Genomic DNA, 17996 nt, shown 5'->3' with positions numbered 1-17996 from the left:
GCTCTGGTCCAGGGGGCCACGAAGAGGCGGACACGACTAAACGACTAAACAACAACAAGTTGCCAGGATGATGCCCGCCCCACCCGCAACGTGAAACTACTTTGCTGGTGCCCGGGAGCAGCCCGGATGCATGGAGGTAGCCAGGACGGGGGTTTTTTTGGGGGGGGGACTTTTTGGGGGGTGCAGAACCGACGTGATTGGTCAGTTAGAGAAGTATTTTTACTGTCTTGATCTGGCGGGGGGGGGCGCAGCTGCCCCCCCACGGCAAGTCCAATGCTCGGACGCACAGTTGGCGCATCCCCCCACAGGCTCGGATCTGGGGAGGGGGGTGGCAGAAGGGCGCAACAGACACCCCCCCCCCGCTCAGGTGGGGGCTGCCTGTCGTTCTCCCTTTATTCTCTACCGCTTGCCCCGCCCCTTTTGCGTGGGCGGGCGCCCCCTCCCGCCCTAGGCGACTTAGAGACGCGCTCCTCCGCTGGTGTTAAAAACTCCCACGCTTTGCGCCTCTACTGCGGAGTCGCACTTTTCCACCTCTCGCCTGCACGAATCTTCCCAGGTGGGAAAAGATCTCACTTTTTCACGAGGGATCGGGAAGGCTGCGCCTGCCACGGGTGGCGTGGGGCGTATAATAAAAAACGCAGGTTACTGGTAACGCAAAGGGAGGCTTTGGAGACGCGCGTCGCCGGCGGAGGAGGATGGAGTGTGTCATCCGAGAAGCCACCGTCGAGGATTGCGAGAATCTCATGAGCTTGATACACGTGAGTGCGGTCTTGAGTTCGAATCCCGCTGACAGGTTTCTCGCCACTGTGAGAACAGGGTGGTGGGCAGTGCCAGGTTGACGCATAAGCTAAACAAGCTATAGCTCAAGGCTCCACACTCTTGCCACCCCCATTAAAAAAAAAAATTATTAAAAGTTTTCAATCAAACCAAATTATATATTCCAAATTATACAAATTATGGGGGCCCCAAAATTTTTAAAAGGAAACAACAACTGGATGTACATTTCCAAAATATAAGATAAAAAACGAATAAAATAAACCTACATACAGCAACATTGTTTTGTGTTATGTAGGCTCCTATTTGTTATGTGCAAATGGCTTTAAAGGTAAAGGGACCCCTGACCGTTAGGTCCAGTCGTGACCAACTCTGGGGTTGCGGCGCTCATCTTGCTTTACTGGCCGAGGGAGCTGGCGTACAGCTTCCGGGTCATGTGGCCAGCAGGACTAAGCCGCTTCTGGCAAACCAGAGCAGCGCATGGAAACGCCATTCACCTTCCTGTCGGAGCGGTACCTATTTATCTACTTGCACTTTGACATGCTTTCGAACTGCTAGGTTGGCAGGAGCAGGGACTGAGCAACGGGAGCTCACCCCGTCATTGCGGGGATTTGAACTGCTGACCTTCTGATCGGCAAGCCCTAGGCTCTGTGGTTTAACCCACAGCGCCACCTGCGTCCCTTGCAAATGGCTTTAGATAGCTCTTTAAAAGGTAAAGGTAAAGGGACCCCTGACCGTTAAGTCCAGTCGCGGACGACTCTGGGGTTGCGGCGCTCATCTCGCTTTACAGGCCAAGGGAGCTGGCGTTTGTCCACAGCTTTTCCGGGTCATGCGGCCAGCCGTTTCTGGCGAACCAGAGCAGCGCACGGAAACGCCGTTTACCTTCCCGCTGGAGTGGTACCTATTTATCTACTTGCACTTTGACGTACTTTCAAACTGCTATACCTATTAGTTCCATAAATGACCATATAGCATATATTCAACACACAAAAAACAGCGACAATTTGTTGTTGACAAAGGACAGCTGGACATAGAAAGGGCCTCATTACCTTGCTTAGGGCCTCATCAAACCTAAAAACGGCCCTGGTGCTGGGCTCAAGTCGGTAGAGCACAAGACGCTTCATCTTAGGGTCACGGGTTCGAGTTCCGCATCAGGCTAAAGATTCCTGCATTGCGCGGGCCAGGGTTCAGCTAGATGTCCCTTGGGGGTCCCGTCCAACTCTACCGTTCTGTGATTCTACACCACTCATAGTAGATCACTACTCTGAAGAAGTCTGGCACACAGAGGACCCTGGGCGAGGCCTGGCCCAGCGCCAGGGAGCTTTTGAACGTTGACCTGAACGCCTGCTCTCTGTTTTTCATTCCGCCCAGGAGATTGCTGACTTTCACCACTTATTGGAGGACGTGACGATCAATTCTCAAGGTAAGGCTGGAGGTGTTGCACTAGGTGTGCCGGGTGCGAATCCATCATCTCTTTCCACGCCAAGAAAGAGTTCCAGGAAGTTTTGCTGCAAACTGCCTTTAAACTTGTTACCCCAAAAAGTTGCAAATACAAATTAGCCCATCGCTCTTAAGCAAGTGGCGATGCAGTCCAGAGTTTTTCTTTTAAGTTCTTACTTGTTAATATAGTTAATATAGCATACTGGGACTTTTCTGTTTCATATTTATTTATTTGATCAGTTTTGTACACCTCTTGATTGTAAAACAAAACACCCTCAAAACTGCTCCCCCCCAAAAGATGAAGGAATAAAATCATCAATCAGAAGGCTCTTCTTGAGTTCCCTCTAACCACTGCACCACACTACCACAATTTGTTGACTCTGCCTCTTTCGTTGGTTGCGGCTCCAGCCAAACCGACGGCAAAACGGGAGAGTCCAACTAAACATTAGCAAGAATTTTAGGGTGGTGAAAGCGGTTTGAAACTGGAACGGACTCCTTTGGGAAATGGTGGACTCTTTCAGAGGTTTTTAAACAGGTTTGATAGCCATCTGTTGGGGATTCTTGAATCCCGATTCCGGCATTGCAGGGGGTTGAATGTGATGACGCTCAGGGTCCCTTCCAACTCTGCAATTCTGTTTGGCCAGGTCCAGAGTGGACTCGGCCTAAAACACTTTTTCCTTCCTTGTTTTCCTTCCCGGCACACAGTTTTAAAAGTGGACGGCTTTGGCAAGGACCCCTTCTTCAAATGCCTCCTGGCCGAACAGCCTGTGGAAAATGGGTGCAAGCCAGGTAAGGGCACCCCCACCCTAGGCTCAGCTCCTTGGTGTCAATTACTCCAAGGTGTAAAGTGCTAGTAAGTTGAAGAGGCAGAGCAAGAGGAATAATTTCTCTCCTACTGCCGTTTACTCTATTGCATGAAGACCTATCCTTTGCTATTTCCCCCAATGCTCCCCCACCCTAAGCTCAGCTTCTCAGTGTAAATTACTCAAAGGTGTAAAGTGCTAGTTGAAGGGTCAGAGCAAGAGGAAGAATTTTTCTCTCTCCTACCGCCATTTACTCCGTTGCATGAAGATCTATTCTTTGCTATTTCCCCCAATGCACCCCTACCCTAAGCTCAGCTCCTCGGTGTAAATTACTCCAAGGTGTAAAGTGCGAGTAAGTTGAAAGGACAGAGCAAGAGGAATAATATTTTCTCCTACCACCGTTTACTCAATTGCACGAAGACCTATCTTTGCTATTTTCCCCACTGCAGCTCGTCCTGTTGGCCATGCCCTGTACTTCTTTGGGTACAATGTCAACCACGGGAGAATGGTGTACCTGGAAAACCTCTACGTGGTGGCAGAATTCAGAGGTACGTGAGGGCATCATCTGGGAGCATCCGGCCAAGTTACAGCAGCGTCAGGGGCTGTGACTCACCTGGGGGATTCTGTCGACCCATCGAGAGCCTCCTCTCTCCTTCCTCGGAGAAGATGCTGCAACTCAGCTTTTGAGCTGGGTATATAGAATCGTACAACTGGAAAGGGACCTCACTGGGTCATCTAGCCCAACCCTCGCAAATAATAATAATTTATTATTTATACCCCACCCATCTGGCTGAGTTTCCCCAGCCACTCTGGGCGGCTTCCAACAAAACATTAAAATACAACACAGTGGTACCTTGGTTTAAGAACAGCTTACTTTATGAACAACTTGGATTAAGAAAGCTGCAAACCCGGGGATAAAATCGGGATATGGAATTATGAAAATGTTGATGATGAGAGGCAGGACTGTGATTTGGAAAATGCTTCGGAATTCAGACCGTGGGAAGTCAACAAAAAAAATTAAGATTATAATTTGGAAGACAATTGGACTTTTTTATTTTAGTTTTTTATCTTTACTGGATTGGATAGGATATGTTAATTGGATGTTCTTATTGGAAAATTAATAAACGCTCTAACAAAAAAGAAAAGAAAAGAAAGAAAGCTGCAAACCCGGAAGTAGGTGTTTTGGTTTGTGAACTTTGCCTTGGAAGCTGAACATGTTTGACTTCCTGTTGAGTGTGTTCTGTTTGTAAATTGAGTCCTCCGCTGTGATGGGAAAGCACGCCTTGGTTTAAGAACGGACTTCCGGAACGGATTAGGTTCGTCAACCAAGGTACCACTGTAATTCACCAAACATTAAAAACTTCTCTAAAGAGGAGTAATGGCGCAAACAGACCCTTAACTTGGAAGTGAGTAAGGAGGCTTAAAAACTAGCCTTCCCCAACCCGGTGCCCTTCCAGATGTTTTTGGACTACCACTCCCACCGTCCAAAACATCTGGCGGGCACCTGGGTCAATTCATTCTAAAATCAATTCAAAATCAAATTAATGGCAACCACTAATTATTCTCCCAGTTAACTACTGAGTGGCACACCGCGGGTCAGGCTAGATGACCCCCAGGTCCCTTCCAACTTTCCAGTTCTGTGATTCTTAAAAAACTAGGCTGTGTGTGTTTGGGCAGAAAGATTATCCACAGCTACTCTAGGTCACCGGACTATGGACCTGGGAGAAAGTGTGTGGAGTTAGAACAAAATCACTTACAAAGGTGTTGGCAATTGGACGAGAATCTATAATATAGATAAAGGATTTCGAAAGAGGTTGTGGGCCGAACCGAAGGAGAAGGAGCCCTTTCAAAAGTGAAGTTGCTCCTGTTTTTAAAAGAAGTTACACCTCAGAGTAAGACTGGTGTAATTGTGCAACGCCCTCCTATTTAACTGCCTTTTATATAAGTGAAAACACGCATTATTATGGTCGTTTTCCTTACAACTCAGCACAAGGAAGAGCGACACAGCCTGCGAAAATTGTTCCCATCCTTTCTCCTCCTTTTGTAAATAAAGAGTAACTTCGGTGGTGTAAAATGGTTCGATTCTCGCTTATCTCTTATACTGCGGTTTAAAAAGCAACTTTGGACTCCGACGCCCGGACCTTTCTCTCACAGCCCAGTGAGAGAGTTGGGAATTGTAGAGTCAGAACCCGCTGCAATGAGGATCTGGCAAATGCCTGAAGAATCACACCAATAATAGTTCAAAAATTGGATTCTTCTGGTTCCCCCCTTGCTATGGTCTATGTATAATGTTTTACAGTCCAGTGTTTATTAATCTATGTGCTTTTTAAGGAATCCCCTAGTTTTTTGGGCGGAGTTCTTATTCGGAAGCTGGCGCCCTCCAGCTGTTTTGCGCTACAACTCCCATCGGCGCCGCGGCTGGTGGGAGTTGTAGTTCCAAATGGCCGGCGGGCGCCAAGTTGGGGAAGGCTGTTTTTGTTGCGGTTCATACCGACTCCTCTTTCTGTCCACCTTCTCCGCCAGGCAAAGGAATCGGGAAGCAGTTACTGAGCAAAGTAGCAGAGGTGAGTTGGAAGCCTGAAATCCTGGTCATATTTTGATCATTACCTGGGATCTGTAGTTTGCAGCCGCCTCCTGCTCCCCGAAAAGGCGTTCCAATTTCTGGGGCCCCCCACCTCCAGCCCAGAATACAGCCCCTACATCAGAAAGAGTAATAGGGTTGCCATCCTTATGGAATCGTTGAGTTGGAAGGGACCACCAAAGGTCATCTATCCCAACCCCTGCGCTTCCTGCAGCCCAAAACATCTGGAGGGTCCCAGATTGGGAAAACACAGTTTCCAAACAGTGCTCACTATCCTTAGTGGACTACAGTTCCCAGGATCCTTTTGGGCAGAGGGAGGGATTTATTTATTTATTTATTTATTTATTTATTTATTTATTTATTTATTTATTCATACCCCGCCCATTTGGCCAGGTTTTCCCAGCCACTCTGGGCAGCTCCCAACAGAATATTAAGCACATGATAAAACATCAAACTTCCCTAAACAAGGCTGCCTTCAGATGTCTTCTAAAAGTCAGATAGCTGTTTATTTCCTTGACATCTGCTGGGAGGGTGTTCCACAGGGCGGGTGCCACCACCAAGAAGGCCCTCTGCCTGGTTCCCTGTAACTTGGCTTCTCGCAGGGAGGGAACCGCCAGAAGGCCCTCGGAGCTGGACCTCAGTGTCCAGGCTGAACGATGGGGGTGGAGATGCTCCTTCAGCATCTGTATCATATTGTATATCTAGAAAGGAGCAAACCAGTGATATTTTAGGGAGCAGGCTAGCAGGCGGGGCCCATGACTTACATCTAGGAACCTACACAACACAAAACGCTGTTGCTGTAGGTAGGTTTTATTTCATTTGTTTTTTTATCTTATATTTTGGATTTTTTGGGCCCCCCCCAAGAGAGTGGTGCCCTAAGCTATACAGTCATACCTCGGGTTACAGACACTTCAGGTTGCGTTTTTTCAGGTTACAGACCGCCGAAACCCGGAAGTTCCACAATGGGTTACTTCCGGGTTTCGGCGGTCGAAGTGCTAAATCGCTCTTTGCACATGCACAGATGCGCCAAATTGCAGTGTGCACAGACGCGCCGCTGCAGGTTGCGAATGTGCATCCCGCACGGATCCACTGTAGCTTGTTTAGCTTATACGTAAATCCAGCGGATCTTTGTTCTATGTCCATTCTCTGTCGTCCTCCTCGGATGTAGATTGCCCTGGAGGCCGGCTGCGTGGAGATGAAATTTGTCGCCATGGAATGGAACCGGCCGGCCAAGGAGTTTTATGTCCGCCTGGGGGCTCACGACACCACCGACTCCGAAGATCTGCACTGCATGGTTCTGGATCTGGACGCCTTACAAAGGCTGCGGCAACACGGGAAAGAGAAAATCACTCGCTGAACTCCCTGTTAAATGGGAAGGCCAAGGAGCGCCCCCTGCTGCTATCCATAACAGAGTTTATACTGTACATAAAGAGTTTATTTCACTCGCCTAACCTGGCTGGGAAAAGGGAGAGGAAGGAAAAAAATTCGCAGGAGACTATACCTTACGCAGATTTCTTCCTGTGAAACTTTAGAGGATTCCATAGCGAAATATAGACTATACCTTTAAATAAAAGCCTGTAGGAGTTTTGTAAGCCTGTTTTTGTTTCGTTTTGTGTGTTTTTTAAATTAAATTTCAATTTTTACAAATATCATTTCCATTCAAATATAATCAACTTTAAACAATTATAGGATTCATTGAATCCTTGGACCTCTCTCCAATCCCTCGTGGTTTCCATTGCAACTCTTTCCTAGGTAAAGGGATCCCTGACCATTAGGTCCAGTCACGGACGACTCTGGGGTTGCGGCGCTCATCTCGCTTTATTGGCCAAGGGAGCCGGCGTACAGCTTCCGGGTCATGTGGCCAGCATAATTAGCCCCTTCTGGCGAACCAGAGCAGCGCACGGAAATGCCGTTTACCTTCCCGCCGGAGCGGTACCTATTTATCTACTTGCACTTTGATGTGCTTTCTAACTGCTAGGTTGGCAGGAGCAGGGACCGAGCAACGGGAGCTCACCCCGTCACGGGGATTCGAACCGCCGACCTTCTGATCGGCAAGCCCTAGGCTCTGTGGTTTAACCCACAGCACCACCCACGTCCCTTAAATCTTTTCCTACTGCATCTTAAAACTTAAAAGGTCAAGGACCCCTGGACGGTTAAGTCCAGTCAAAGGCGACTATGGGGCGCTCATCTCACTTTCAGGCCGAGGGAGCCGGCGCACAGCTTCCGGGTCATGTGGCTAGCATGACTAAACCGCTTCTGGCGCAACGGGACACCGTGACGGAAACCAGAGCATACGGAAATGCCGTTTACCTTCCCACGGCAGCGGTACCTATTTATCTACTTGCACTTTTGACATGCTTTCGAACTGCTAGGTGGGCAGGAGCTGGGACCGAACAACGGGAGCTCACCCCGTCATGGGGATTCGAACCGCCGACCTTCTGATCGGCAAGTCCTAGGCTCTGTGGTTTAACCCACAGCACCACCCGCCAGCTGTCCTTTTTGCCCAATGTCCTGTTCTCACAGTGATGCTTGTGCAAAGCCCAAATAGATATCTAAATAAATAGATCCAGTAAGCAAATAAATAGGTTTTTTTCAGGGTCTGCATTGGCATACCCACCCACGGCCCATGGCTTTCCTGACCCAGAGCTGCAGAACTGCGGGAAGTATAGCCATTTCGCTGCCCCCGCTGGGAACTGTCGAGAGCAATTGCAACCTTTAATGGGGATCCCTCTGGGATGCAGCCCCTTATCTCTGAGACGTTCTCCCCAGGGAAATCCGTAAAATGCTTCAGTTGGAGCCTTCAGAAGAAAAACACCCTGTGACCTTTTTAAAATTGCTGTCTGCTTTTTGGTACACGAGAACATCAGCGCCAGCTGCATCCGGCCAATGTCTGTGGCCAACCTGTCTGAAACCTGCTAGCAGGATTCGAATACAAGACCAGTACTCTCGCTGCCTGTGGTTTCCAGAAACTGGTACCCAGATGCATTAAAGGCCACCAAACGCTAATAATAATAATAATAATTAATAATAATTTATTATTTATACCCCGCCCATCTGGCTGGATTTCCCCAGCCACTCTGGGCGGCTTCCAACAAAACACTAAAATTCAATAACCAATTAATCATTAAACGCTTCCCTAAACAGGGCTGCCTTCAGATGTCTTCTAAAAGTTTGGTAGTTGTTTTTCTCTTTGACATCTGGTGGGAGGGAGTTCCACAGGGCGGGTGCCACCACCAAGAAGGCCCTCTGCCTGGTTCCCTGTAACTTGGCTTCTCGCAGCGAGGGAACCGCGAGAAGGCCCTCGGAGCTGGACCTCAGTGTCCGGGCAGAACGATGGGGGTGGAGACGCTCCTTCAGGTCTACTGGGCCTTTGAGGCCATTTAGGGCTTTCAAGGTCAGCACTAACGCTTTGAATTGTGCTCGGAAACGTACTGGGAGCCGATGGAGGTCTTTCAAGACCGGTGTTATGTGGTCTCGGTGGCCGCTCCCAGTCCCCAGTCTAGCTGCCGCATTCTGGATTAGTTGTAGTTTCCGGGTCACCTTCAAAGGTAGCCCCACGTAGAGCGTGTTGCAGTAGTCCAAGCGGGAGATAACCAGAGCATGCACCACTCTGGCCGGACAGTCTGCGGGCAGGGAGGGTCTCATCCTGCATACCAGATGGAGCTGGTAGACAGCTGCCCTGGACACAGAACTGACCTGCACCTCCATGGACAGCGGTGAGTCCTAAATGACTCCCAGGCTGTGCACCTGGTCCTTCGGGGGCAGAGTTGCCCCATTCATGACCAGGGAGTCCTCCACCCCCGCCTGCCTCCTGTCCCCCCAAAACAGCACTTCTGTCTTGTCAGGATTCAACCTCAGTCTGTTAGCCCCCATCCATCCTCCAACCGCCTCCAGGCACTCACATAGAAGGATTAGTGCAGGCATCCCCAACCTTTGGCCCTCCAGAGGTTTTGAGACTACAATTCCCATCATCCCTGACCACGGGTCCTCTTCGCTAGGGATCATGGGAGTTGTAGGCCAAAACATCTGGAGGGCCAAAGGTTGGGGGTGCCTGGATTAGAGTAGTTCATCACGGGAGCACAGTCCCGAGGCAGCAGTGCCTGCAGATACCAGTTCGAATCCTGCTGGTGGGTTTTCCTATTGTGGTTGGCCACTGCAAGAACAGGAGGCTGGGCTCAATGGGCCCTTCGTGGCCTGATCCTGCGGACTCTTACATCCACAGCAACCTTTCACTTCCTTGCCCCAGAGGAGACCCTCTCCGCTCATTATGGGATGGAAGGAGGAGGTGTAGTTTGTTTTTCCCCACCTCTAGCCCCAAAACACCTTGGACCTTAGCGTCCGTTAAGGACAGGATCCGACGGAATCGACAAACCCGGATGACTCTCTGGGGAGCTTTCCAGACCAGCAGTTCCCATTAGCAGAATATTAGGGTGACCGCTGGCCTGTCCGGCCACCCTGCGCAGTTGGCTCCCATCTCTGCCTCGTCTTCCCGCTTCTCTTGACGTGCCCATGCTCTCCTTCCTCCCAGGGGGTAATTAAAACCCTTTTTACATAAAAACCTCCATCAGGTTTAATCTCCATCAAAGGGAAAGGTTATTAGAAAAGCGTGGAGATAACCCAGGCGCGTCTCACGCTTCCTTCGCAGACCCAGAGGAGACCTGTGGGTTTCTGGAGGTGGAATGGGGTTCTGGAGGAGGGGTGGGGAACGTCAAGCCTGCAGAATCCTACAAGGGAACCCCAGAGGTCATCTATCCCAGCCCCCTTGCAATGCAGGAATCTCAGCTAAAATCTCCCTGGCAGATGGCCACTCGGCCTCTGCTTAAAATCCCCAAAGGAAGGAGACCGTTCCGCTGTCGAATGGCTCTTACTGCCGGTAAGTTCTTCCTGATGTTTAGCTGGAATCTCCTTCCTCGTAACCTGAAGCTGTGGGTTCGAGTCCTGCCCCCTGGAGAGTTTTTGTTTTTTTTTATCAGAAAGGTACAAGACACAGAATTCAGGGTTGAGACTTGGGTAGAGAACATCATCTATGTTCCTCCAGATGTTCACAGGCTACAGCTGTTAACAGCCAGCATGATTGACGATTAGAGAGGATGAGAGTTGTATCCGTTCCTGAAAGACCTACATTTGGCTGCCAGTACATTTCCGAGCACAAGTCAAAGTGTTGGTGCTGACCTTGAAAACCCTAAACAGCTTCAAAGGCCCAGGAGACCTGAAGGAGCGTCTCCACCCCCCATTGTTCTGCCCGGACACTGAGGTCCAGCTCCGAGGGCCTTTTGGCGGTTCCCTCCCTGCAGGAAATGAAGCTACAGGGGACCAGGCAGAGGGCCTTCTCGGTGGTGGCACCCACCCTGTGGAACTCCCTCCCACCAGATGTCAAGGAAATAAACAACTACCTGACTTTTAGAAGACATCTGAAGGCAGCCCTGTTCAGGGAAGTTTTGAATGTTTGATGTTTTATCGTGTTTTCCATATTCTGTTGTGAGCCACCCAGAGTGGCTGGGGAAACCCAGCCAGATGGACGGGGTATAAGTAATAAATTATTATTGTTGTTGTTGTTGTTGTTATCAATTACATGCTATCCAACTTACTTGCAGCTGCCATCAGGCATTTTTCCTGCATGCAAACCCAAACCTCCTCAATCTTATAGCCAAGTACATTTAATACGGCCGAAGCCATATAAACAACTATCTGACTTTTAGAAGACAACTGAAGGCAGCCCTGTTCATGGAAGTTTTAAATGTTTGATGTTTTATCGTGTTTTTAATATTCTGTTGGGAGCCACCCAATATATTATTATTATTTATCCCGGAAACCTCTAGATGCCGACCAGGTTTTTTGGGGAGGTGAGTAATGGCTCTTCCATATTGAAGGGAGCGGGTAGATTGAGAGATGGGATTCCTGGGCCCTTAAGGAAGTGAGCGAAGTATAGAATAATGGAATTGCAGAGCGGAAGAGTTGGAAGGGATCTGCAGGGGTCATCTAGTCAAACTCACCTTCAGTGCACCAACTGGAAACGAATAATCAGCGGCGTAGCGTGGGTTGTCAGCACCCGGGGCAAGGCAAGTAATTTGCGCCCCCTAACCCCTAACCTGCCGTCGCCGCCAGCTTCTTCTTGCTGCTGCCTGGGCTGGTCTGGTGTGGTTCTCTCCCGCGCTCAGCGCTGCGCTGGGCGGCCGCTGCACTGTCCCTCCCCCAGATAGTCCCTCGCTCTCTCTCCGCACCGCACGCCTGGCACCCCCCCCTCCACAGTGGGCGGCGACCCGGCGGCTCGGATCGGATTCGCACAGCCAGCACTGCAGTGAGAGAGAGAGAGTGAGCCAGGTAGGGGCAGAGAGCTGAGAGTGCGAGCGCGCGCCCCCCCCCAGATGTTGCGCCCGGTGCGGCTGGCCCCCCCTGCACCCCCCACGCTACGCCACTGTGAATAATTATGTCTGCCTCAAAACTTTCACAAACACAACTGAATGTGGAATCATGTCCAATTGTCTACATCATCAATGCACAATTCATGCAGCAGGATAGCTCAGTTGGTTAGAGTGCGGTGCGGATAACGCCAAGGTTGCAGGTTTGATCCCCGTAAAGGACAGCTGCGTATTCCTGCATCGCAGGGGGGCTGGACTGGATTATTTTCAGGGGGTCCCTTCCAAGCTCTACAATTCTATGATCCCTGTGTAGAAAGGGCCACGGCCGCCGAGGCAACTGGCCCTACCCACGATTAGCAAAAGGACGAAACAGCCATGAAACAGCCAGAAAACAGGTGCTTTATTGCAAAGCATCGACACGTTACAATATCAAAAAAAAGGGGGAGAGAGAGTTTATTTCACAAGCGGCAACAGAGAAAGAGGGAAGCTACAGGGGTCCTGATCCGGACTGAGGGTGGAGGGAGGCAAATAGGTCCTGCAAACCACTACACACCCATTAGCACAGACAGGCCCGTCGTACCCATAGAGGCGAGTGGCGCGGGACGCCAGGGCGCCACTTTCTGCCGGGCGCCAGGCGAGAGTCCGGGAAACACCGAACGAGCATGCTGAGCATAGCTGTCAACCGTCCTGTATTTGACGGGAAACTCCCTTATCCCAGCGCCGTGTCCCGCTGCTGTCCCTTATTGATGATGTCCCTTAAATTTCACAGGTTTCATGCTCGCCCGGCTCGGGGGGGAAGCAGCGGCTCAGGGTCCTCTGCTGCGTGTGCACGAGTTGCCGCGTCTCCGTCTCTCCCTTTCCCCCTCAGGGGCGCGTCGTGAGGAGACGGGTGGCAGTGGGCAGGCAGGCAGCCCCTCTCTTGCGAGACTTTCGCCATGCTGCCAGGGGAAGCCGGAGGCGGCAGTGGCAGCGGAGGTGGCCTGAGGGAGGAGGAAGAGGAGGGGATGGGGAGGGACGCAGAAGGGCGGCGCTTCAGCGGCCACGGTGGCACCGCAACCGCCTCATGCCGGGCTCGCGGGCAGCGTGGGCGAGAATCTCTCTCCCTGCCTCCCTCTCTCTCAGGCGGGGAAGGGCCGATGGAACTCCTTGCACCAGGACGATGGCAGCCCCGACGTGCTGCTTAGCATCCCCTCCAACCAGTGCAGCATCTTAATGTAGTGATTTCCCCCTCTGCATCCCTTACATAACTCTATTTTTATAAATCATTTGTCCATCCATAGTTCAAATTTTTACTACAAGTTTTCTGTCCATCCTACCAATGCATGTAACTCTTTACAATAGCTTTTCAACTAAATTATAAACTTCCCCCATTCTTTATTAAAGAGGTCCTCTTCCTGGTTTCTAATTCTGCCTGTAAGCTTTGCCATCGCAACGTCGTTCATCAGTTTTGTCTGCCACTCTTCTTTGGTGGGAGTTGTAGACCCTTAGGATCATCCAGTCCAACCCCCTGCAAAACACAGTCAGTCGCAGCCAAAGCAGCAGGGCTCCATCAGTGCCGGATTTCTGTATAAGTTAAGCAAAATCCCTTATTTTGGCTGCTGATCCCTTATTTTCAAGGCTGCAGGTCCCTTATTTTGGCTGCTGGTCCCTTATTTTCAAATCTGTAAGTTGACAGCTATGGTGCTGAGCGAGCGAGGGCGCGTACGCCGCTCCCGCTGAGCGCCAGCTCGGTTTTTTCCCTTCTAGCCTGCAGGCACCAAATTCTGCCGGGCACCAGAAGGCTAAAAGGGGAAAAACCGAGCCAACATTCGGCGGGAGCGGCACATGTGCACTCGCTCGCTCAGCGCAGGCCTGCTCACTTGGCGTGCTGCCTGCCATGGCCACCGTGGCACAAAGCGATCAGCTGAGGCAGGAGGCGCTGCGTCCAGACTTCACCCCTTCCCCGCCGGAGGAGCCACCCTCCAGCCGCTGCCCGCCACAATCTTTGCGCCACGGCACCAGATATGCTTAAGACAGCCCTGAGCACAGATTTGCTAGCACATCGCATTGAAAGCTAACTCGGAGGGGTTGGGTTAGGGGTCCCACATAGATCTGGGTAAAGTTGAAGGCTGAAGAAGAGGAAACAGAGGCAGGCAGATTTTCAAGCGCTGTTGCCAAACCTGGCACCCTCCAGACGTTACGGACTACAAATCCCATCGTCCTGAGCCAGCTTCGCCGATTGACTCACGGACGATGGGAGTCGCAGTCTGACGATGTCTGGGGAAGACCCCAAGGCTGAAGAACGCCGGCTTGGAGCGGCCTTCGTCAACCTCGCCCCTCCCAGGGAAAAAAAGGACTACAAATCCCATCATCCTGAGTCGGTTTAGCCAGTCACCATGGATGATGGGAATCGTAGTCCGAAACATCGGGTGCACACGACGAGGTCACAGTAACACACGCAGCCCTGGAGGCGATGCTCTAGCAGGAGGTGAGCGTTTTCCAGTAGAAAGTCTTGCAGCCGGCTTTCCGCTCCCGGGGAGGCTGCCAGGGGGCAGGCGGGCGGGCAGAGTGGTGGGGGCCGGGGTGGTGGGCTCGCCGGAGTCCGGAGATGGCTCGCAGGACGAGGTGGTCCGAGGAGTCCTGGTTGTGTGGGAAAGGAAGCAAATTGGGGGAGATTCCCCCCCCCTCAAAATAAAGAACACGCTATAAATATACACATATGCAGTCAAGAAATAAATATACACGTTATTATATAAAGAACACGTCATATATTACATACATACACCCCACTGCAATCCATGCAAGTCTGCAAATTACCCACGATGCCTGCCTGGCAGGGGGTTGGACTAGATGACCCCTGGGTCCCTTTCGACTCCACGGAGCTATGATCAGCCTGGGTAAAGAGGGGCATCTGCAACATTACTTGGAAGCTGAAAATGGAGGCCTCTGTGGGGAGGAAGTTCCTCAGTTTAGCAGCCGCCACAGAGGCGTTTGTTGGAGGGCAGTGTGGTGTAGTGGTTAGAGTTTTGGGGCTAAGACCTTGGAGACCCGGGTTCGAATCCCGGCTGGACCATAAAGCTTTGTGATGACTTCGAGCCGGTCACTCTCTCTCAGACTAACCTATCTAGCAAGATTATTGTGTGGGGATTAAATGAGAGAGCCAGGCACAAGCTACCTTAAGCTCCTTGTGGGGGGAAAGGGGGATACAAAGGAATAAATAAAAACGTGTTTTTTCTACTCGCGGTCCCAAGCCAGGCTACAAAATTAAATCTGTAGGTCTTCAGAGGTCTAATGTAATCTAGCCTACAAAGTTTGGAAGGGAACTGAAGATCACCCATCAATTCTCTCACCTCCAAAAGGAAAAAGTGTGTTGCTTAACTCCTCTGGAAGAATTTCCATCCCAGATTTAGGACTTCCTTTCCTCCAAGTCTGTCGAACTTCTCCCCGCCTCCCACCAGGCAAACTCACACTTGTCTCCCTGAATTTGGGAGCAAACCCAGAAATCGCCCACTCCCTAAACAATATTCTCTGCTTTGCATAATTTTCTTGTGTTTTTTTTTAAATGTTGTGGACCAGATAATGTCAAACAGGCAAGCTATTCCTTCACTTCTGTATCTCTCAAACATATATCCCGACTCTACAATTCTATGGAATAAAATAAAATAATTAAAATTTAGGGAGGGGTGTTCACTACCCCCTACTCCCTGCAATAATTCTTTCCAGGGATTGTGAACGAAACGGCCCAAATTGGCACAAATTATAAAATTGGTTGTTTGTTTGGATTACAATTTTAATTCAGCTGAAGCGCATGCCCTTTCTTAAATAAAAAAAAACAACATTTAAAAACACACATACCCTGATTTCCCTAGAAACTTACCATCCTGCCCCCTGATATTTGGGGAAAATAAAAAATAAAATCTGCACAATTGCTCTCCACTCCTATTTTTGAGAATCCCAAACGTAACAGCCTAGTTGTCTATTTTGGGGGTTTACAACTAGGAAGACCTCCCCCCTAGTTTCTCCCCAAACCTTACCTGGCTCTCAGGGGGTAGGAATTTCGGGGGGCTGGCATGGAGGGTTGCCCTGGGCATCATGCAAACAGCTAGCAGGAAGAGACACAGCTGGGGAGACGACCTCATGGTTGCAGCCGTGGGCAAGCTGGCACACCTGAGTGGGCAGCAGGTGCCAGGAACACCCCTTTTATAAATCTCTTCCCCCTCCCCTGCAAGGAGGCAGCCAATGGAATCGCAGGGGGAGGCTGGCAGCAGACAATGGGCAGGAGGGCAGGAGTCGAAAAACAGACACATTCCATTTCCAAGAGAAGTTCTTCCTGATGTTCAGCTGGTATCGAATCTCTCTTGCAGTTTGAATATCCATTGGTGGTTTGGGTCCACGCTCGGTCCATCTTCCACGGGGCAGCCCATGAGATATTTGAAGATGGCTAGGGATGTGGGTGGCGCTGTGGGTTAAACCACAGAGCCTAGGACTTGCCGGTCAGAAGGTCGGTGGTTCGAATCCCCGTGATGGGGTGAGCTCCCGTTGCTCGGTCCCTGCTCCTGCCAACCTAGCAGTTTGAAAGCACCACTCCGGCGGGAAGGTAAACGGCGTTTCCGTGCGCTGCTCTGGTTCGCCAGAAGCGGCTTAGTCCTGCTGACCACATGACCCGGAAGCTGTACGCCGGCTCCCTCGGCCAATAAAGCGAGATGAGCACTGCAACCCCAGAGTCGGCCACGACTAAACTTAATGGTCAGGGGTCCCTTTACCGTTATCCTATTATTATTATTATCAGTGCTTTTTTTCTTTAAAAAAAATGTTTAGGAGTACAGTGGTACCTCGGGTTACATACGCTTCAGGTTACAGACTCCGCTAACCCAGAAATAGTACCTTGGGTTAAGAACTTTGCTTCAGGATGAGAACAGAAATCGTACTCCGGTGGCGCGGCAGCAGTGGGAGGCCCCTTTAGCTAAAGTGGTGCTTCAGATTAAGAACAGTTTCAGGTTAAGAACACACCTACAGAACGAATTAAGTACTTAACCCGAGGTACCACTGTACTCTCATTTTGACTCAAGAAAATCACTGTTTTGTATTTCAAATTGGGAAAAATAAATGTGAAGATTCATAAAAAGTTTAGGGGTATGCGTACCTTGGCATCCACCCAGAAAAAAGCACATTATTATTATTATTATTATTATTATTATTATTATTAAACGTATACTGCCCTTTACCCATTGATCGTAGGACAGTTCACATCTCTTCCTCCAGCAAAACATACCTAACTCCCTCCACCATTCCCTCCTAAGGTTTGGTTTCCAGACCCTTGATCGTCCTCCTCTGCACACCTTCCACTTTGTCGACACCCTCCTGAAAGTGGGGTACCCAGAACAGGACACAGGGCTCCTTGCAGGGTTTGATCCGAGGCAGAAAAGAGCAGTACAGTGGTCCCTCGGGTAACATACACTTCAGGTTACAGACCCGCTAACCCAGAAATAGTGCTTCAGGTTAAGAACTTTGCTTCAGGATGAGAAATTGTGCTCCGGCGGCGCGGCGGCAGCAGGAGGCCCCATTAGCTAAAGTGGTGCTTCAGGTTAAGAACAGTTTCAGGTTAAGAACGGACCTCCGGAACGAATTAAGTACTTAACCTGAGGTACCACTGTACTGTGGCTTCTCTGGCTCTGGACACTAGATTTCTGTCGACGCAGACTGGAATCGACTTTCCTCGCACCGTTCTTTCGATACGGAAGCACATTGGGCTTTTTCTGTGTTCCTGAGCGCTTAGTTGTGATGCAAGCAGAAGACCTTCTCCTTGCTATACTTCTCCAGAGTGACCCCAGGAGCCTATTCTCAGTGGCCGGCATGTCTCCTCGAACGGCGATTGGCTCCAATCAGCCCGAAGGTGAGGAGAATTATATATAATTTATTATTTATACCCCGCCCATCTGGCTGGGTTTCCCCAGCCACTCTGGGCGGCTTCCAACAGAATATTAAAATACAATAGTCTATTAAACATTAAAAGCTTCCCTAGACAGGGCTGCCTTCAGATGTCTTTTAAAAGTCTGGCAG

General features: G+C 50.2%; 1 protein-coding gene across 1 annotated transcript; it reads left to right on the top strand.

Moving 5' to 3' along the window:
• The first annotated feature begins 454 nt into the window (after positions 1–454).
• On the top strand, positions 455–7194 carry LOC310692219 (thialysine N-epsilon-acetyltransferase-like). Its single transcript, XM_083472901.1, has 6 exons — positions 455–758; positions 2146–2197; positions 2920–3003; positions 3467–3565; positions 5541–5581; positions 6767–7194. Exons 1-6 carry the CDS (start codon positions 696–698, stop codon positions 6953–6955), a joined length of 528 nt encoding a protein of 175 aa, XP_083329027.1. The 5' UTR covers positions 455–695; the 3' UTR covers positions 6956–7194.
• Positions 7195–17996: the final 10802 nt, after the last annotated feature.

This window comes from Podarcis liolepis, assembly GCF_965112155.1.
Source record: "Podarcis liolepis genome assembly, chromosome: 13".
In the NCBI taxonomy this organism is placed as follows: domain Eukaryota; kingdom Metazoa; phylum Chordata; class Lepidosauria; order Squamata; family Lacertidae; genus Podarcis; species Podarcis liolepis.
Note: the sequence above shows the minus strand (reverse complement) of the source record. Positions and strands in the feature narration are given on the sequence as shown.